The sequence below is a fragment of the Nerophis ophidion genome, linkage group LG01, assembly GCF_033978795.1.
Source record: "Nerophis ophidion isolate RoL-2023_Sa linkage group LG01, RoL_Noph_v1.0, whole genome shotgun sequence".
Classification (NCBI taxonomy): Eukaryota; Metazoa; Chordata; class Actinopteri; order Syngnathiformes; family Syngnathidae; genus Nerophis; species Nerophis ophidion.
The window spans coordinates 16,003,462-16,025,945 of record NC_084611.1 but is presented as its reverse complement, the minus strand read 5'-3'; the positions used below and the strand labels follow the sequence as shown (position 1 = coordinate 16,025,945).

The 22,484-nt window shown below is 38.9% G+C and overlaps 1 protein-coding gene across 1 annotated transcript; it reads right to left on the bottom strand.

The window, feature by feature from the left end:
• Positions 1-19,126: 19,126 nt before the first annotated feature.
• Positions 19,127-20,684, bottom strand: b3galt8 (beta-1,3-galactosyltransferase 8). Its single transcript, XM_061897254.1, has one exon. The coding sequence runs from the start codon at positions 20,418-20,420 to the stop codon at positions 19,449-19,451; it is 972 nt and encodes a 323-aa protein (XP_061753238.1). The 5' UTR covers positions 20,421-20,684; the 3' UTR covers positions 19,127-19,448.
• Between the last annotated feature and the right edge of the window lie 1,800 nt (positions 20,685-22,484).

The window sequence follows — 22,484 nt, the reverse complement described above, 5'->3', positions numbered from 1 at the left end:
TTTTTTTTTTTTATTAAATTGGGAACAAATTCTCATATTTTTTCTGTTTCTGTAATATTGCAAAATTTTCTTGTGAAATTGTTACTAAAATTATTACTCTTTAATGCAAAGCGGGGACATTTGTCATCAAAAATTCTGACTTTTATCACAATATTGCCATTTTTTATTTTTTTGTTCTCGTAAAATAGTGAAATCTTTTGGGCAAAATGATGACTTTTGTCACCATTTTCCGAAGGAAAATTCCGATTATTACTATAATATAATATATTATTAAAAGCGTTACTAAAACGGCCTTCTTTCATCTCCGTAATATCGCTAAAATTCGCTCCATTCTGTCCACTAAAGACGCTGAGATCATTATCCATGCGTTTGTTACGTCTCGCCTCGACTACTGTAACGTATTATTTTCGGGTCTCCCCATGTCTAGCATTAAAAGATTACAGTTGGTACAAAATGCGGCTGCTAGACTTTTGACAAGAACAAGAAAGTTTGATCACATTACGCCTGTACTGGCTCACCTGCACTGGCTTCCTGTGCACTTAAGATGTGACTTTAAGGTTTTACTACTTACGTATAAAATACTACACGGTCTAGCTCCATCTTATCTTGCCGATTGTATTGTACCATATGTCCCGGCAAGAAATCTGCGTTCAAAGGACTCCGGCTTATTAGTGATTCCCAAAGCCCAAAAAAAGTCTGCGGGCTATAGAGCGTTTTCATTTCGGGCTCCAGTACTCTGGAATGCCCTCCCGGTAAAAGTTCAAGATGCCACCTCAGTAGAAGCATTTAAGTCTCACCTTAAAACTCATTTGTATACTCTAGCCTTTAAATAGACTCCCTTTTTAGACCAGTTGATCTGCCGTTTCTTTTTTTTTTCTCCTATGTCCCACTCTCCCTTGTGGAGGGGGTCCGGTCCGATCCGGTGGCCATGTACTGCTTGCCTGTGTATCGGCTGGGGACATCTCTGCGCTGCTGATCCGCCTCCGCTTGGGATGGTTTCCTGCTGGCTCCGCTGTGAACGGGACTCTCGCTGCTGTGTTGAATCCGCTTTGGACTGGACTCTCGCGACTGTGTTGGATCCATTATGGATTGAACTTTCACAGTATCATGTTAGACCCGCTCGACATCCATTTCTTTCCTCCTCTCCAAGGTTCTCATAGTCATCATTGTCACCGACGTTCCACTGGGTGTGAGTTTTCCTTGCCCTTATGTGGGCCTACCGAGGATGTCGTAGTGGTTTGTGCAGCCCTTTGAGACACTAGTGATTTAGGGCTGTATAAGTAAACATTGATTGATTGATTGAAATGCACATATTAATTTAAGTTAAATTCATATTATTTCCCTGGTAATGGTTTGTAATGTCAATACTCATTTTTGTGGTTTATTAAAAGTGGCCTCCAGTAAACATGACACAGAAGGTTTTTTACATTGAACCCACAGAAGATGTGACCTTCCCACCAGTAAGGATGAAGAAATCCCGACCCCCCCAACAGACTGACACACATTTCAAAAGAAAGTGATGGATCACCAGGACATTGTGCAGTGAGACGTTCTTCCAATGGCATGTTGTCATCTTTGTTGTTTCCTTTGTCGAAAATGTTTTTCCATCCTTTTTTTTTTTTTCGGTTTGAACTCAATTATAGGCTTATGGGTACCAAGAATGTGTTTTGGAAATTGAAGAGGAAGATCTAGCCAGAGATGATGAAAACTATTATTTCCCTGATAATGTTTTGTAATGTCAATACTAATTTTTGTGGTTTATTAAAGTTGGTCTCTGGTAAGCATGACACTGAATGTTTTTTTTATATTGAACCCACAGAAGATGTGACCTTTTCAATCAGTAAGGATGAACGAATCCTTCAAAAAAAAAAAAAGGATGGATCATCAGGACAAAGTGCAGTGACACATTCTTCCAATACAGAAACTGTCTTTTAAGTCAAGTTTTATCAGTCTTTGTTTTCTAACAAATAATGCAAATGCATGTGTATGCATTGTTCTCTATGGGTTAAAGACATTATAACAAACAAATGTATAACTTAATGTCTTAATGTCCTTTTATTTATTTTATTTTCATACATACAGTGGGGCAGAAAAGTATTTAGTCAGCCACCGATTGTGCAAGTTCTCCCACTTAAAATGATGACAGAGTTCTGTAATTTTCATCATAGGTACACTTCAACTGTGAGAGACAGAATGTGAAAAGAAAAATCCAGGAATTTCAAAGAATTTATTCGTAAATTATGGTGGAAAATAAGTATTTGGTCAACCATTCAACGCTCTCACTGATGGAAGGAGGTTTTGGCTCAAAATCTCATTCATTCTTTCCTTAACATGGATCAATCGTCCTGTCCCCTTAGCAGAAAAACAGCCCCAAAGCATGATGTTTCCACCCCCATGCTTCACAGTAGGTGTGGTGTTCTTGGCATGCAACTCAGTATTCTTCTTCCTCCAAACACGACGAGTTGAGTTTATACCAAAATGGATACATGGATGATACAGCAGAGGATTGGGAGAATGTTATATGGTCAAAATAGAACTTTTTGGTATAAACTCAACTGGTCGTGTTTGGAGGAAGAAGAATACTGAGTTGCATCCCAAGAACACCATACCTACTGTGAAGCATGGGGGTGGAAACATCATGCTTTGGGGCTTTTTTTCTGCTAAGGGGACATGACGATTGATCCGTGTTAAGGAAAGAATGAATGAGGCCATGTATGGTGAGATTTTGAGCCAAAACCTCCTTCCATCAGTCAGAGCTTTGAATGGTTGACCAAATACTTATTTTCCACCATAATTTACAAATAAATTATTTAAAATTCCTACAATATGAATTCCTGGATTTTTTTTTCACATTGTGTCTCACAGTTGAAGTGTACCTATGATGAAAATTCCAGACCTCTGTCATCATTTTAAGGGGGAAAAATTGCACAATCGGTGGCTGAATAAATACTTTTTTGCCCCATTGTATACAAACTAACAAAGTGCAAAGCCATAGGCTCACTCAATCTCAGTAAATAACTTAAATTTGGAACACAGCATCATCGTTTTGTGAAGTGAATTATATTTATATAGCGCTTTTCTCTAGTGACTCAAAGCGCTTTACATAGTGAAACCCAATATCTAAGTTACATTTAAACCAGTGTGGGTGGCACTGGGAGCAGGTGGGTAAAGAGTCTTGCCCAAGGACACAACGGCAGGGACTAGGATGGCGGAAGCGGGAATCAAACCTGCAACCCTCAAGTTGCTGGCACGGCCGCTCTACCAACCGAGCTATGCCGTTTTCACAGCTTTTTGCTTGTTAGAGGTAGAGTGTTTTATTGTAGAGTCCTAAATCTTTTTTAAAGGCACAAAAAACAGGTCGGGCATTGAGAAACTTACATTTATGAATATAAAACTTAGCCAATAGTATAATGAGGTTGCAAAGGTAAAATTATTATTATTTTTTTTCAATACAGTGTAAAACTAAATATATATTATTTAATATATATTATTGTTTTAGTTGCTTAAGAAATATTCCTGGCTCTGAATTTGTTCATTGCTATTTTTATGTTTTTGTGCATTACTTGTTGCCGTCATCATTAAACAAACAGGTTAATCATCAGTTACTCAGTACATGAGTAGTTTTTTTTCACACCATTTTTACTTTTACTCCAGTAAATATTTGGGTGACTACTCCTTACTTTTACTTGAGTAATAAATCTGTAAAGTAACAGTAGTCTTACTTGAGTACAATTTCTGGATACTCTATCCACCTCTGACAACCGCATTACGACCTACAAAAGGAGATTCTAGCTAATACTTAACCAGCAAGACTGGTTAAGTAGAACAGTTTTTTATGTTCTTTATGTTCAATATAAAAAATAACAATGAAAGTTTAAATGTTATCCTGGCATTATTAGTACTGTAATTGTGTATGGTATCCATCCTTAGTTAAAACTGATATATTTTTTCCCTTGTCCCCACAAGTGATGATCAAGGACTTGGTCCCCATTCCAAATGATAACCAGAATGTGTGTGTCTGTGTGTGTGTGTGTGTGTGTCTGCGGGTGTGTGTGAGAGCGAGAAAGAGACAATGGCCCAAAGTATTACCTCCCACTCAGCCAGTGTGTGAAACAGAATCCAACACAAAGCACGCGATGAATAACAGGACACTGTGCAGACTGAAAGACAGCAAAGGAAAAATAACACAATATTGACAACATATTTAAACTTTTATGGAAATAATTGAAATTATTACTATTATTGGTTATAATAAATAGAGTGGACGAACAAGTTGCCTCCATATTGAAGCTATTATCATATATATCTGAGTAAATAGATACGATTAAAACAGTATCAATCTCATCGAGATTCCCAGGCCATTTTGAGAGTTAATGAGGAACCCCCACAGATCCCTTTCCCATCAACAACAATGCTAATCAGGCAGACTTTGACAGCCAACATTGATTACTTTGGGAAAAAAATCATGATCCAGGACCTTGTATTTTTGAGCCCGAACACAAAGAGGATGAACAATAAGTGTTGAACAGATTTTGTTGGAGCCTATCTATATTATTTATTTATTAATTGTTTTGACAAAGGCAGCACGGTGAAGGAGGGGTTAGTGCATCAGCCTCACAATACGAAGGTCATGAGTAGTCCTGGGTTCAATCCCGGGCTCGGGATCTTTCTGTGTGGAGTTTGCATGTCCTCCCCCAGAGCCTGGGGGTTTTCAAAACCTCTTCTCGCTAGCCTTTGACCTGAACTGAGTCTGCCTACTAGGCCCCTATTTCTAGTCCTACCCCCCACCCCTTTGCTTTAGTTTTATTTTTTCTATTCGTCGCACTTTTTACTACTATGATTTTTATTTAGCAAATGTTTTACTTTTTATTCTTCCCTTATTCTTTAATTTTACCCTTCTACCGTATTGCTTTTTGCACTATTTTGTTCAGCTCATTCTTTGTTTATGTTCTTTGTTTGTTTTCTGTTTCTGTTGCTTAATGCTTTTTTGAACCTGTAAAGCACTTTGATTCAATTCAAAAGTTGTTGTAAACGTGCTATATAAATAAAATTGACTTGACTTGACTCCCCGGGTACTCCGGCTTCCTCCCACCTCCAAAGACATGCACCTGGGGATAGGCCCCTCCCACTTCCAAAGACATGCACCTGGGGATAGGCCCCTCCCACTTCCAAAGACATGCACCTGGGGATAGGTTGATTGGCAACACTAAATTGGCCCTAGTGTGTGAATGTGAGTGTGAATGTTGTCCGTCTATCTGTGTTGGCCCTGCGATGAGGTGGCGACTTGTCCAGGGTGTACCCCGCCTTCCGCCCGATTGTAGCTGAGATAGGCACCAGCGCCCCCTTTGACTCCAAATGGAATAAGTGGTAGGAAATGGATGGATGGATGATTGTTTTCAGCTGCTCACGCTCCTCTTGGTGAGCCACTTCCTCCTCCGATGATTAAGAAGACAGGACAGCTGGGTGCTCCTTTTGTCTGTCAATCATGTTGAAGGAGTGAGGAGTGAAACAGTTTATTTAACGCTAAATAAGTCATTTTGATTATGTTGAAGTCAACCACGGAGAATATTTTTTGTTTGTGAAAATAAATTAGAATCATTTGGAATCTAGAAATATCTCCGCGAGTGCTTATTAAGGAATTTACTGAGTCATCGACCTCCTCCTCAGGGCCACTCTGCTATCTTTATTCCTTCAAACTTTTTTGAACGCAAGAGTAGCCGTAACTGGATTTATTTTGACACATTAGCAGCATTGCTCGGTGCTAAACATACAAACGAACCATGTAAAATCAAACACCAACTGTAAAATTTCCACTCGCACTGGGATGCCGAACCATGGGACGCTCACATAATTCCGTTTAGATGAAGAGTTAGTCACAATCCTCGAAGGGGTTAAAAAAAAAAGGTGTCGCAACAAGCGTCTTTTCGGCCACCTGGGGCTATGTGAATGTGGACCAGCCTGTGGCCACATTTGTCTACTAGCAGGTGAGAGATGCATGAATTATAATCTAGAACAGTTGTTCTTAACCTGGGTTCGATCAAACCCTAGGGGTTGGGTGAGTCGGCCTCAGGGGTTCGGCGGAGTTCAAAACACACCCGACTCATCGTGTAAATACAAACTTCTCCCTATCGAAGTATTACGGATACGGCAACATATGACTGATTTGCAGGTGTGTAAGGATTTTGTTGTTTGAACAAGATGATGTTCATGCACCGTTCATTTTGTGCACCAGTAAAAAAAAACAAGGTAACACTTAACATATTCACCATTAATTAGTTGCTCATTAACATGCAAATTAGTAACATTTTGGATCTTAACTAGTCATTATTAAGGCCTTATTATAACCCTAACCCTGTAACCCTGTCCCTAACCCTAACCAAATAACTCTAAATCATACGTCGGCATGGTAACCAAACAAAAAAAGGAGCGCAAACAGGAACTAAAAGAGTCCAAAAACTAACAAAAACATAATCCAGACCACAGATCATGACAAATTTAAGTCTTTGTTACTTAGAATATGTTCCCTATACTAAAGTGTTATCAAAAACATATAACTTTGTCTTGAAGTTGAAAAAAAAATCACTAAAGAAGGGCTCGGTGAATGCGTATATGAAACTGGTGGGGTTCGGTACCTCCAACAAGGTTAAGAACCACTGATCTAGAATGTACTTCTAGCAAGTTTGAGACCAAGCAGAGGGAGCCGCCGGCTCAGTGTGTCAACAATAGCAGCGAAAGCTAGCGTCAGCTCATCGCTATCAATGTGCCGCTAAAATAGTATGTCTGTGTTTGCGCTTATAATAACAATATTACTCATATTTGGTTCATTTTCAGATCCCGGCATGTAAATGAGAGTATTGTTGGCGCTTTCTGGATGTTTTAGAGAGTATAGTGCAAGGACACGCCATCTGTTGACTCTATTGATAGAGATGTATTTACCATATAGAATGCATAAAAAAATAAAAACACATGTTCATATTTACTTTTTACTGTTTAATTGATCTCAACTCTGTACACTGCTGCTGGAATTTTTAATTTTCCTGAAGGAATCAATAAAGTACTATCTATCTATTTATCTATAGGATTGTGATTGATAAACATCACATCTCTTTACAATGTTTGCCTATTTCCAGAATGGCTTCTCTAATAATATGGTCGGAGTGCAGAAGGGGGAAGGCAGTAGCGAGCGGTGTCTATTGTAGCGTCCCGGAAGTTTTAATGCTGCAAGGGGTACTGGGTAATTGTTCTGTTGTGTTTATGTTTTGTTACGGTGCGGATGTTCTCCCGAAAAGTGTTTGTCATTCTTCTTTGGTGTGGGTTCACAGTGTGGCGCATATTTGTAACAGTGTTAAAGTTGTTTATACGCCCATCCTCAGTGTGACCTGTATGGCTGTTGACCAAGTATGTTTTGCATTCACTTGAGTGTGTGAAAAGCCGTAGATATTATGTGACTGGGCCGGCAAAAATTTTTATTTCGGTTTCATCTGACCACATGACATTCTCCCAATCCTCTGCTGTATCATCCATGTATCCATTTTGGTATAAACTCAACTTGTTGTGTTTGGAGGAAGAAGAATACTGAGTTGCATCCCAAGAACACCATACCTACTGTGAAGCATGGGGTGGAAACATCATGCTTTGGGGCTGTTTTTCTGCTAAGGGGACAGGACGATTGATCCGTGTTAAGGAAAGAATGAATGGGACCATGTATCGTGAGATTTTGAGCCAAAACCTCCTTCCATCAGTGAGAGCTTTGAATGGTTGACCAAATACTTATTTTCCACCATAATTTACAAATAAATTCTTGAAAATTCCTACACACAAATGTGAATTCCTGGATTTTTTTTCACATTCTGTCTCTCACAGTTGAAGTGTACCAATGATGAAAATTACAGACCTCTGTCATCATTTTAAGTGGGAGAACTTGCACAATCGGTGGCTGACTAAATACTTTTCTGCCCCACTGTGTATAAGACTTTTAAAGTAATTTTGATAGCAAGCTAAAGTAGACACATCATGTGTTGCCTTCATTATAATACTTATATAAGGATTTTTAAGTCATTTTAATAGTAGGCTATTATAGACACTTATATCATGGGATGCCTTCATTAAAACACTTGTATAACACTTTTAAAATAATTTTGATAGAAGGCTAATACAGCCAATAGAGAAATATCATGGCTTGCCTTCATTCTAACACTTTTGTTAGACTTCTAAAGTAATTTTGATAGCAGGCTAATATAGTTTATATAGAAACTTAGATCATGTGTTGTAGTCATTATAATACTTATATAAGACTTTTAAAGTCATTTTGTGATAGGCTAATATAGCTAATAGAGACACTTATATTTGTTGTCGTCATTATAACACAGGGGTCGGGAACCTTTTTGGCTGAGAGAGCCAAAAATCCAAATATTTTTCAAATGTATTTCCGTAAGAGCCATATATTTTTTTCAACACTGAACACAACTTAACGCGTGCATTTTTAAGTAAGACCAACATTTGTAGAGTATAACATGTCCCTTATTTTTTGTAGTAACATTATTATTCTGAAGCTAACTATTGAGGGGGCGTGGCATGCGAGCCTGCAGCGAAACGGGGTGTGCCAGGACCGTAGATGGCCCACCTGGGCCTTGTTATCTAATCACCTGTCGCTCTGTTATAAGCAGCAGCCAGGAAGAGAGACGGGGTTAAGGCTGGAGCCAAGAGCGCGAGCGAGAAGGAAAGAGAAAAAGAAAATTGCTGGAAAGCAACTGAGAGTCTTATCTAAAAACAAAACAATATTTAAACCCTGAAACAGGCTCTCATTTCGGTGCTTGGTGGTCTGAAGAACCCCCAAGATTGCAAACCCCACACTAACCAATATTAAATAAATAACTTCTTACCATTATGCAACTTCTTCAACAGGTGCGGTAGAAAATGAATGGATGGATTAAAAATTAATGTTTTATATTTTGAACGTAATTTTTAACACTTTGATTACAAGTGGAATTATTTATTACTTATCGTGTTAAGCAATGTCAGCTCAGATTTATCCGAGAGCCAGATGCAGTCATCAAAAGAGCCACATCTGGCTCTAGAGCCATAAGTTCCCTACCCCTGTTATAACAGAAGCATTTAAGTCCCATCTTAAAGCTAATATGTAGAAGCGAGCCTTTAAATAGACCACCATTTTAGATCAGTTGATCTGCCGTCTTTTCCTGCTTCGCCCCCATCTCCTGCGTGGACAGGTTATTAGGTGACCATAGATGACGCGATAGTTGTTCAAAGTCAGGACCCGGGGTGGACCACTCATCTGTGCCTCAGTTGGGGACGTCTCTGCGCTGCTGACCTGTCTCCCCTCAAGATGATCCCCTGCTGGGCCCACTATGGACTGGACTCTCACACTATTAACTAGATCCACTTGACGTCCATTGCACCGATCTGACATCACGTGTTGCATTCATTATAACACTTATATAAGACCTTTAAAGTCATTTTGATAGTAGGCTTATATAGCTAATATAGACACTTACATCATGTGTTGTCTTCATTATAACACTTGCATAGGACTTTTAAAGTCATTTTGATAGTAGTCTAGTAGAGGTAATATAGACACATCATGTTTTGTCTTCATTACAACACTTATATAATACTTTTAAAGTCATTTAGATAGTAGGCTAATGTAGTTAAAAGACACTTAAATCATGTCTCACCTTCATTATAAAATGTATATAAGGCTTTTAAAGTAATTTTGATAGGAGCCTACTATAGCAAATATAGACACTTACATCATGTGTTGTCTTAATAATAACACTTGAAAGACTTTTAAAGTCATTTTGATAGTAGGCTAATAGAGATAATATAGACACATTATGTGTTGTCTTCATTATAACACTTTTATAAGACCTTTTGAAGTAATTTTGATAGTAGGCTATTCTAGCTAATCTAGACACTTACATAATGTGTTGTCTTCTTTACAACACTTATATAAGACTTTTAAAGGCCTACTGAAATGAGATTTTCTTATTTAAACGGGGATAGCAGGTCAATTCTATGTGTCATACTTGATCATTTCGCGATATTGTCATATTTTTGCTGAAAGGATTTAGTAGAGAACATCCACGATAAAGTTCGCAACTTTTGATCGCTAATAAAAAAGCCTTGCCTGTACCGGAAGTAGCAGACGATGTGCGCGTGATGTCACGGGTTGTAGAGCTCCTCACATCTGAATATTGTTTACAATCATACCCAGCAGCAGCTAGAGCTATTCGGACCGAGAAAGCAACGATTTCCCCATTAATTTGAGCGAGGATGAAAGATTTAGAGTGAAGGACTAGAAGAAAAAAAGAAAAGAAAAAAAAAAGGCGATTGCAGAGGGAGCGATTCAGATGTTATTAGACACATTTACTAGGATAATTCTGGAAAATCCCTTATCTGCCTATTGTGTTGCCAGTGTTTTAGTGGGATTAAATAGTACCTGAAAGTCGAAGGAGTGTGGCCACGGGTGTTTTGACGCCAGAGTCTCTGAGGGAAGTCACGGCAGCTGCAGCAGGACTGAAGCTCCGCTGATGTCTCCGGTAAGAGGCGACTTATTACCACAATTTTCTCACAGAAAATTGCCGGGATCCATGTTCGCTTGACCGCTCTGATCCATAGTAAAGCTTAATCTTCGGGAATTTTAAACAAGGAAACACCGGCTGTGTTTTTGTGGCTAAAGGCTAAAGCTTCCCACCTCCATCTTTCTACTTTGACTTCTCCATTATTAATTGAAAAAAATGCAAAAGATTCAGCAACACAGATGCCCAAAATACTGTGTAATTATGCTATTAAAGCAGACTACTTATAGCTTGGATCGGGCTGTAAAATAATGTCCGCTACAACCGGTGACGTCAAACGCACGCGTCATCACACCGCGACGTTTTCAACACGACATTTCGCGGGAAATTTAAAATTACAATTCAGTAAACTAAACCGGCCGTATTGGCATGTGTTGCAATGTTAATATTTCATCATTGATACATAAACTATCAGACTGCGTGGTCGGTAGTAGTGGGTTTCAGTAGGCCTTTAAAGGCATTTTGATAATAAGCTAATATGACTAATTTAGACACATCATGTGTTTCCTTCATTAGAACACTTAAGACTTTTTAAGTCATTTTGATAGTAGGCTAATATAGACACTTACATCATGTATTGCCTTCATTATAACATTTCAATAAGACTTTTAAAGTCATTTCGAAAGTAGGCTAATATAGCTAACATAGACACATGTTTTGCCTTCATTAGAACACTTAGGACTTTTAAAGTCATTTTGATAGTAGGCTAATATAGACACTTATATCACGTGTTGTCTTCATTATAACACTTACATAATACGTTTAAAGTCATTTAGACGGTACAATAATGTAGCTAAAAGACACTTGAATCATGTGTCGCATCAATATAAAACGTATATAAAGCTTTTAAAGTCATTTTGATAGTATTCTAATATAGCTAATACAAACACATCATGTGTTGCCTTCATTATAACACTTATGTAGGACTTTTAAAGTCATTTTGATAGTAGGCTAATATAGACACTTTTGTCATGTGTTGTCTTCATTATAACACTTATATAACACTTTTAGAGTAATTTAGATAGGAGGCTAATGTAGCTAAAAGACACTTAAATTATGTCTCGCCTTCATTATAAAACTTATATAAGGCTTTTAAAGTAATTTTGATAGGAGGTTATTATAGCTAATATAGACACATCATGTGTTGTTTTCATTATAACACTTATACAAGACTTTTGAAGTAATTTTGATAGTAGCTTAATAGAGCTAATATAGACACATCATGTGTTGTCTTCATTATAACACTTAAGACGTTTAAAGTCATTTTGATAGTAGGCAATTATAGACACGTATATCATGTGTGGCCAATATAGCTAATATAGACACATGTTTTGCCTTCATTAGAACACTTAGGACTTTTAAAGTCATTTTGATAGTAGGCTAATTATAGACACTTATATCACGTGCTGTCTTCATTACAACACTTATGTAGTACTTTTAAAGTATTTTAGATAGTAGACTAATGTAGCTAAAAGACACTTAAATCATGTGTCGCATCATTATAAAACATATATAAGGCTTTTAAAGTCATTTTGATAGTAGTCTTATATAGCTAATATAGACCCTTTTATCATGTGTTGTCTTCATTATACCACTTTTAGAGTAATTTAGATAGTAGGCTAATGTAGCTAAAAGAAACTTAAATCATGTCTTGCCTTCATTATAAAACGTATATAAGGCTTTTAAAGTAATTTTGATAGGAGGTCATTATAGCTAATGTAAACACTTACATAATGTGTTGTTTTCATTATAACACTTATAAGACTTTCAAAGTAATTTTAAAAGTAGGCTAATATAGCTAATATAGACACATCTTTTGCCTTCATTAGAACACTTAGGACTTTTAAAGTCATTTTGATAGTAGGCTTATATAGACACTTATATCACGTGTTGTCTTCATTATAACACTTATATAATACGTTTAAAGTCATTTAGATAGTAGGCTAACGTAGCTAAAAGATACTTAATGTGTCGCATCATTATAAAACGTATATAAGGCTTTTAAAGTCATTTTGATAGTATTCTAATATAGCTAAAAGACACATGTGTTGCCTTCATTATAACACTTGAATAAGACGTTTAAAGTAATTTTGATAGGAGGCTAATATAGCTAACATAGACACTTACATCATGTGTTGTCTTCATTATCACACTTATACAAGACTTTTGAAGTAATTTTGATAGTAGGCCAATGTAGCTAAAAGACACTTAAATCATGTGTCGCCTTCTTTATAAAACTTACATAAGGCTTTTAAAATCTTTTTGACAGGAGGTTATTATAGACACTTACATCATGTGTTGCCTTCATTATAACACTTAAATAAGACGTTTAAAGTCATTTTGATAGTAGGCTAATGTAGCTAAAAGACACTAAAATCATGTGTCGCCTTCTTTATAAAACTTATATAAGGCTTTTAAAGTCATTTTGACAGGAGGGTAATAAAGACACATCAGTTGTTGCCTTCATTATAACACTTAAATAAGACTTTTAAAGTCATTTTGATAGTAGGCTAATATAGCTTACATAGACACGTGTTGCCTTCATTATAACACATACAAGACTTTTAAAGTCATTTTGATAGTAGGCTAGTGCAGCTAATGTAATGTAGACACTAACATCACGTTTCCTTCATTATCACACTTATATAAGGCTTTTAATTTTGTGCGGCTCCAGACAGATTTTTTCTTCTTTTTTTTCGGTCCAATATGGCTCTTCCAATAGGTTGCCTACCCCTGATTTGGCTTCACTTATGGATATGATTTGGAATGATAAATTGCCAGTGGACACGAAATGACAGCAAAAAAACAACAAAAAAAACAACAACACCCGCTGGGCCGTATTATTGTTGGATGAACGACAAAACCACAGTTCCAAACTCTTGTCGTTATTTTATTGACGGATGGAAACAAAATTCCGTGCACGGTCAACATAAAGTGAACAATAAGCAGCAGAAACAGCGTGGCGCAGTGGAAGGGTGGCCGTGCGCAACCCGAGGGTCCCTGGTTCAAATCCCACCTAGTACCAACCTCGTCACATCCGTTGTGTCCTGAGCAAGACACTTCACCCTAGCTCCTGATGGGTGCTGGTTGGCGCCTTGCATGGCAGCTCCCTCCATCAGTGTGTGAATGTGTGTGTGAATGGGTAAATGTGGAAGTAGTGTCAAAGCGCTTTGAGTACCTTGAAGGTAGAAAAGCGCTATACAAGTACAACCCATTTATCATTTAATACATAAAACAGATCATGATACAGTAATGTGCTTTTTTTTTTTAGCACTACGTGAAGGCAACTAACAATGCAGTGCAACCATCTTCACATATACATTTTCCTGATGGCATGAATAGTGTATCCCTTGTGAGCTACAAAAGGTACTTTGTTACTTGCCATAGTCTCAGTAGCAACGGCAATAAAGCAGTTTAAAAGGCAAAAAGAGCTTCAGTATGAAAGACGCACAAATCACTCAGCAGATGTTCAGATCAATCCTGCCACCAAGTGGCCAAAGAGTGCAAGAGCAGCACAGTGTATGACACCTGTTGCAAACTAACAACCTGGTCAAAGTTGGGGTTTTGTCAATGACGTTATTCGTTTCGCGTACAAGAACAAGTTCAGCAGGCACTGACGGTAAATTCAGCAGAACATTTGGTACTCTACCAGCACTTCGGGTCGAGGCGCTAAAAAAGTGCACATCAGTGGAAAAAAAAGCTCTGACCAGATCTCCGTTCCTCAGGCAAGCAGCTATACGTTGGAATAGGTTCATCAAAATCAAAATATAATCCAAATTACAAAAATGTTTGCCGGAGTCAACAAAATCATCCGACTGCAGCGAAGAACTTTCTTACATAGAATAGTCTAAAATTCTTTTTTTAAGTCAACAAAACGCAAAACCACAATCAAACATACACTTGTAAAGAACGTAATGTCCTGGCTGCCTTGAGTTGCCAATCATTTCTACAACTCTTATTTTTTGTGATAGATTGATTGGAGCACATACTTGTTGGTCACAAAAAAACCTTAATGAAGTTTGGTTCTTTTATGAATTTATTATGGGTCTACTGAAAATGTGACCAAATCTGCTCGGTCAAAACTGGTGGAGTTCAGCTAAAATTAGTTGGTTTTCTGGCATCATTTGACATCACATAGACAAAAATGAGACCTTATAAAAAAAGTTCTACGGTCAAATGAAACAAAAATGTAGCTGTTTGGCCACAATCCCCAGCAATATGTTTGGAGGAGAAAAGGTGAGGCATTTAATCCCAGGAACACAAGACCTACCGTCAAGCATGGTGGTGGGAGTATTATGCTCTGGGCCTGTTTTGCTGCCAATGGAACTGGTGCTTTACAGAGTAAATGGGAAAATGAAAAGGGAGGATTACCTCCAAATTCTTCAGGACAACCTAAAATCGTCAGCCTGGAGGTTGGTTGTTCCAACAGGACAATGACCCTAAACACACATCAAAAGTGGTAAAGGAATGGCTATATCAGGCTAGAATTAAGGTTTTAGAATGGCCTTCCCGAAGTCCTGACTTAAACAATGCTGAAGAAACAAGTCCATGTCCGAAAAATCAACAAATTTGGCTCAACTGCACCAATTTTGTCAAGGGAAGTGGTAAAATATTCAACCAGAAGCTTGTGGATGGCTACCAAAAGCGCCTTGTTGCAGTGAAACTTGCCAAAGGACATGTAAGCAAATATTAACATTGCTGTACGTATACTTTTGACCCAACAAATTTAGTCATATTTTCAGTAGACCCATAATAAATTCATAAAAGAACCAAACTTCATGATTGTTTTTTTGTGACCAGCTAGGAAGTGCTTCAATCACTCTATTAGAGAAAAATAAGAGTTGTAAAAGGTATTGCAAATACACACACACACACACACACACACACACACACACACACACACACACACACACACACACACACTTTCCAATCATTTTTACAACTTTAATTGCTTTTTGATAGAGTGATTCGAGCACATTCTTGTTGGACACAAAAAAAATTCATGAAGTTTGGTTCTTTTATGAATTTATTATGGATCTACTGAAAATGTGCTGGGTCAAAAGTATACGTACAGCAATGTTAATATTTGCTTACATGTCCCTTGGCAAGTTTCACTGCAATAAGGCGCTTTTGGTAGCCATCCACAAGCTTCTGGTAGAATTTTTGACCACTCCTCTTGACAAAATTGGTGCAGTTCAGCTAAATGGGATGGTTTTCTGACATGGACTTGTTTCTTCAGCATTATCCACACAATTAAAGGCCAACTGAAATGAGATGTTCTTATTTAAACGGGGATAGCAGGTCCATTCTATGTGTCGTACTTGATCATTTCGCGATATTGCCATATTTTTGCTGAAAGGATTTAGTAGAGAACATCCACGATAAAGTTCGCAACTTTTGGTCGCTAATAAAAAAGCCTTGCCTTTACCGGAAGTAGCAGACGATGTGCGCGTGACGTCACGGGTTGTAGAGCTCCTCACATTGTTTACAATCATAGCCAGCAACAGCCAGAGCTATATGGACCGAGAAAGCGACAATTTCCCTATTAATTTGAGCGAGGATGAAATATTCGAGGATGAGGAAATTTAGAGTGAAGGACTACAAAAAAAAAAAGCGATTGGAGTGGGAGCGATTCAGATGTTATTAGACAAATTTACTAGGATACTTCTGGAAAATCCCTTATCTGCCTATTGTGTTGCTCGTGTTTTAGTGAGATTAAATAGTACCTGAAAGTCGGAAGGGCGTGGCCACGGGTGTGTGGACGCCAGAGTCTCTGAGGGAAGTCACGGCAGCTGCAGCAGGACAAAAGCTCCGCTGATGTCTCCGGTAAGAGCCGACTTATTACCACAGTTTTCTCACTGAAAACTGCCGGTTGACATGTAGTCGGGATCCATGTTTGCTTGATCGCTCTGATCCATAGTAAAGCTTCATCTTCGGGAATTTTAAACAAGGAAACACTGGCTGTGTTTTTGTGGCTAAAGGCTTAAAGCTTCCCACCTCCATCTTTCTACTTTGACTTTTCCATCATTAATTAAACACATTGCAAAAGATTCAGCAACACAGATGTCCAAATTACTGTGTAATTATGCGATTAAAGCAGACTACTTATAGCTTGGATCGGGCTGGAAAATAATGTCCGCTACAACCGGTGACGTCAAACGCACGCGTCATCATACCGCGACGTTTTCAACACGGGAAATTTAAAATTGTAATTTAGTAAACTAAAAAGGCCGTATTGGCATGTCTTGCAATGTTAATATTTCATCATTGATATATAAACTATCAGACTACGTGGTCGGTAGTAGTGGGTTTCAGTAGGCCTTTAAGTCATGACTTCGAGAAGGCCGTTCTAAAACCTTCATGCTAGCCTGATTTAGCCATTCCTTTACCACTTTTGACGTGTTTTTGCGGTCATTGTCCTGTTGGAACACCCAACTGTGCCTAAGACCCAACCTCCGGGATTTTAGGTTGTCCTAAAGAACTTGGAGGGAATCCTCCTTTTTCATTGTCCCCTTCAAAGCACTAGTTCCATTGGCAGCAAAACAGGCCCTGAGCATAATACTACCACCACCATGCTTGGCGGTGGGCATGGTGTCCCTGGGATTAAAGCCCTCCAAACATATTCATCAATCAATCAATCAATGATTATTTATATAGCCCTAAATCACTAGTGTCTCAAAGGGCTGCACAAACCACGACGACATCCTCGGTAGAGCCCACATTATATTATATTGCTGGGTATTGTGGCCAAACAGCTCTACTTTGTTACATCTGACCACAGACCTTTCCCCCAAAAAGTCTTATCTTTGTCCATGTGTTGTCAGATGAAACAAAAATGGAGCTGTTTGGCCACAATACCCAGCAATATGTTTGGAGGAGAAAAGGTGAGGCCTTTAATCCCAGGAACAATAATCCTACCGTCAAGCATGGTGGTGGCAGAATTATGTTCTGAGCCTGTTTTGCTGCCAATGGAGCTGGTGCTTTACTGAGAGTAAATGGGAAAATGAAAAAGGAAGATTACCTCCAAATTCTTCAGGACAACCTAAAATCATCAGCCTTGGGCGCAGTTGGGTGTTCCAACAGGACAATGACCCCAAACACACATGAAAAGTGGTAGAGGAATGGCTTAATCAGGCTAGAATTAAGGTTTTAGAATGGCCTTCCCAATGTCCTGACTGATACGTGTGGACAATGCTGAAGAAACAAGTCCATGTCAGAAAACCAACAATTGCACCAATTTTGTCAAGAGGAGTGGTCCAAAATTCAACCAGAAGCTTGTGGATGGCTACCAAAAGCACCTTATTGCAGTGAAACTTGCCAAGGGACATGTAAGCAAATATTAACATTGCTGTAAGTATACTTTTGACCGAACAAATTTGGTCAAATTTTCAGTAGACCCATAATAAATTCATAAAAGAACCAAACTTCATGAATGTTTTTTGTGACCAACAAGTATGTGCTCCAATCACTCTATCACAAAAAAATATGAGTTGTAGAAATGATTGGAAACTCAAGACAGCCATGACATTATGTTATTGACAAGTGTATGTAAACTTTTGATTGTGACTGTAGTTATATATATATATATATATATATATATATATATATATATATATATATATATATTTTACACACACATATATATGTATACATACACACATATATAAATATATACATGTATATACACATATATATACACATACATATACCTATATACATATACATACACACACACACACACACACATATTAGTTAAAGTTCCCATGATAGTCTCACACACACATTAGATGTGGCGAAATTATTCTCTGCCTATGACCCATCACCATTGATCATCCCCTGGGAGGTGAGGGGAGCAGTGAGCAGCAGCAGTAGGTATATGTGTGTAGGTATATACCGTATTTGCTTGAATTGCTGCAGGGCATATAGTATGCGCCTGCCTTGAATTACTGCCGGGTCAAACTCGCTTCGCAAAATAATTAGCGCATGCTTAGTATTACCGCCTGGTCAAACTCGTGACGTCACGAGTGACACTTCCCCTGTCATCATTTTCAAAATGGAAGAGGCTGATTTCAATACCGGTAATTTGAAATCGCATAAGGGGAAGAAGATTAAGATCTATTCAGTAGGATTTAAGGTCCAAGCTTACATCAAACTCAATTTTTTACTGCATGCCTTTGGTAAGTGCCGGAGTGAGAAGAGGTTTTAAAATAATAAGCACATGCTTACTTTTACAGCATGCCTTTGGTAAGCGCAGGAGTGAGAAAAAGTTTTAAATTTATTGGCGCCCTGGCGGCAATTCAAGGAAATACGGTATATACTGTATAAATAAATACACACACACACACATATACATATATATATATATATATATACACACACATATATATATGCTTACATATATATATATACACACACACACACATATATGCTTACATACATATATATATATACATACATAAATAAATATATATATATACATACGTAAATAAATATATATATATATACATACATACATATATATATATATATATATATATATATATGTGTGTAGTTCCCATGATAGTCACACACACATTAGGTGTGGCGAAATTATTCTCTGCCTATGACCCATCACCATTGATCATCCCCTGGGAGGTGAGGGGAGCAGTGAGCAGCAGCAGTAGATATATATGTGTAGGTATATATATATATATATATTAATAATGAAAACAAAAATATTTGAATTGCAAAGTCAATACCAAGCAAGAACATTGTTTGCAGAATTGTGCAGCAACCAAACAGGTCTGACCACCTGCACCTGGTCCAAGAAAGGACGACCGGGAAGAACTCCTTCCTTCCTCTTCGTCTTGTTTATTAGAACACAAAACAGCTTTTATGTCCTTGTGAGAAATCCTTCCAGGCGTGCAGAAGTTTCGAAGAATTAAAGCCGTTGACAAGGACCCGTCCGGCGAACGAGCACCTGTCGTACTCCAGATCCCGGACCTCGAACAAATTCCTGAACGTCAGCCAGCTCCTGGAGTACGCGGGTCGGACTCCCAGTACCCGCAGGCACAACCCCACGTACACGTCCTCCAGGGGGACGATGCGGACCGACCTGGACGCCCGGGAGATGTCGGCGGCCAGGTCTCCAGAGAAGACGTAACCGGCGCCTGAGACGTACGGAGGGAAGCTGTCCTCGGGGTACATCTGCTCGGAAATTTGCCACTTGTGTTTGGGGTCCCGCTTGGGTTTGCCGTCGCTTATGACCGACCCCGTGATGAAACGGCGACTCGGACACCGCCTCAGAAGAGGAAGCAGGTAGAAGACATTGACAAACATGTCAGAGTCCACCTTCATGGCGTAGGGCACGTTGGGGCAGTGGACGGCCAGCCAGTTCATGATCATCATGGTCTTGATGGTCAGGTTCTGGTAGGTGTCCAGGAAGTCCATCTGGATGACGTCAGCATGTGTCCTGCTTTCCTCCTCCAGCATGTCCTGGATGCTCCTCAGCCGGCCCCCCACCGGGAGTCCCATGTAGAACAAGGTGAGGGTGTCCGGGCTGGCGGCCCCCCATGTCATCCTGATGGCCTCCCGAGCCGAGGACGCATGGGGGGCCACCGGGACCATGAAGACCAGGAACGGGTTCGAGCGCCTGCAGGCGCCAGGCTGGTTCAGGAGGTACTTGTACGTTTCCGGGGACAGAAGTCGGTCCTCTGCCGGACTCGGAGTCGGACGTTGTTGAACAGACTCATGTCTGTCAAGCAAGCTGTACGCGGAGAATAAAATGACGAGAGAGACGACGAGTGGCTTTACATACCTTCTTAAAACATGCGCCCTCATATTCATAGTCTTTGTCCACTTACTCCGCCGTTTTTTCGGACAAGTTAGCACGACTTGCTTTTTCCCTCCGTCGACCCGGCCATTGCTGTTTTGTCTGATCGTAGCCACCGAGGGGTCACGTGATTACGAAATGGACCTTTGCTAGATATTTGTTTTTCTTTTATGTAAATCTGACACATATACGGCCTCATATAAGTTAATATAAAATGTCGCCGTCCACGTTCAATTATAAAGTTGTTTTTTTCTTCCAAATGAGTAAAGTGTCACATGACCTACACCCCTATCTAAAAATGAAAAATGGTTCACTCCTCTTGGACGCGAAGTCCCAGCCATTGTGGTTAGTCTGATTGTAGCCACCGAGGGGTCACGTGATTAGGAAATGAACCTTTGCTAAATATTTGTTTTTCTTTAATGTAAATCCGACACATATAGGACCTCATAAAAGTTAAGAGAACATGTCACCGTCCACGTTCAACAAAAAGGTTGTTTTTTTTCTTCCAAATGAATAAAGTGTCACATGACTTACACCCCTACCTAAAACTGAAGAATGGTTCACTCCACTTGGACGAGAAGACACGGTGTTGTGCCGAATTATGCACGTGCGCCGTAGAATGCGGGAGCGCGCTTACGTCACTCGCCTGCGTCACTCGTCTCGAAGAGTATCTAAACTCGGCACGGGAATCGCCTCTTTCGGCATAAAAAAGTACATAACAAGGTGAAATATTCCAAGTTTCTTTACTTGTGGATGGATTAAAAATTGTGATCCTTTAATGATTTCGCTGTCATTCAAGTGCCTTTAATGATTTCGCCCATACTCGCCAACCTTGAGACCTCCGATTTCGGGAGTTGGGGCGGGGGGCGTGGTTAAGAGAGGTGGCGTGTAATTCACCAACTCGAGTATTCCATATACCGTATTTACTTGAAATGCCGCCGGGGCGCTAATTAATTTAAAACCTCTTCTCACTCTTGTGCTTACCAAAGGCATGCGGTAAAAGTAAGCACGCGCTAATTATTTTAAAACCTTTTCTCACTCCGGCACTTACCAAAGGCATGCAGTAAAAATTTGAATGCGATGTAAGCTTGGACATAATATCTTACTGAATAGCTCTTAATCTTCTTGCTTTTATGCGATTTCAAATTACCGGTATTGAAATCAGCCTCCTCCATTTTGAAAATGATGACAGGGGAAGTGTCACTCGTGACGTCACGAGTTTGACCAGGCGGTAATACTAAGCATGCGCTAATTATTTTGGGAAGCGAATTTGACCCGGCAGTAATTCAAGGCAGGCGCATACTATATGCCCTGCGGCAATTCAAGGAAATACGGTATTTTTCATACATATATATATATATACATATATATATATATATATATATATATATATATATATATATTTATATATGTGTATATATATATATATGTATATGTATATATACATACGCATATTATATATATATATATATATATACATACATACATACATATATGTATATATATATATATGCATATATATATGTATGAAATACTTGACTTTCAGCGAATTCTAGCTATATATATATATATTGTATTATACATATAAATAAAATAAATAGTTGAATTTCCGACGGCACCTATCACAAACACAGTAATAAAAACACAGTTGTTCTACTAACTGTACTGTGCTTGCTGGTTACTAAGAAAAAAACAACAACACTTACCTTTCACTATTTGAGTAACCTTTGTTCTGCCATTTGCGTATTGGCGAGCGATCTCTGAATCCGGGAACATCCTTCATGGATTTGTTGTAGACATCCGCAAATGAGAACGGGATGTTGCTTCCAGCTACCAGCATAGCCATCTTTGTCGCAGCATAAGATGCACCATCGGGTCTCCATTTCTGGAGGTGGGCCATAATACTGGGTTGTGAACGATGCTGCGCTGCGGACGCTTTGTGCTTCGCTGACCAGTCATGGCTGAATATCCGTTCGGCCGCCGTGTTCAATGGAGGAGTCTGTTCTACAAAATTTAGAGGCGACACACTCCTTCCCCTTCGAACTCTCCTGGATAAACTGAAATTATTGTTTCCAATC